The 534-nt window shown below is 38.6% G+C and overlaps 1 protein-coding gene across 1 annotated transcript in view; it reads right to left on the reverse strand.

The window, feature by feature from the left end:
• LOC116344618 (fatty acid synthase-like) overlaps positions 1-534 on the reverse strand; it is a 3,529-nt gene continuing 2,995 nt past the window's right edge. Inside the window, exon 9 of the mRNA XM_031773231.1 lies at positions 1-390. Coding sequence (XP_031629091.1) covers positions 1-390 — 390 coding nt within the window. The remainder of the gene's footprint in view (positions 391-534) is intronic.

The raw sequence follows: 534 nt of genomic DNA on the forward strand, positions 1-534 counted from the left end.
TTATTGGCGTAAGCATATGTCGTTAATGATTTCATACAGTTGCAAATTATTCAGCATGGACAAATGGTTTCCTCCGATGGTGATGACATTAACATGGCCGTTATTGTATTGACTGAGTTGATAATCGTTCTCAATATCCAGGACCACTTTAATTGTGGGACGAATCAATGTGATATTCGATTTGATTTTGTCACCGACGTATTCCTCATTCTCGCGTAATACCATTCGAACGCGATTCATGATACCATAGCCTATATTTCTGAGATACTCAGGTGAATATTCGGAATTCTTCATTAGATGGATGCACTTATCCATTCGTCCTTCAAAACTTTCCTCCTCCTGCATTATCTTTTGAACTTCGCTTGAATTGATGTCATGCGCCATTTGTAGCTGCACAAATTTCTCCACATTTTGATGGCATGGATCCATATTTGGCATAAGCGCCTTAAGGAATCGCCTGAATAACGACAACGAACCATCTGCGATTATTACATCACCAGTTAATCCACTTTGTTCAAGTATTTTTGCTAATGA

This window comes from Contarinia nasturtii, unplaced genomic scaffold (genome assembly GCF_009176525.2).
Source record: "Contarinia nasturtii isolate CC-2019 unplaced genomic scaffold, AAFC_CNas_1.1 Cnas_scaffold_1101, whole genome shotgun sequence".
Lineage (NCBI taxonomy): Eukaryota > Metazoa > Arthropoda > Insecta > Diptera > Cecidomyiidae > Contarinia > Contarinia nasturtii.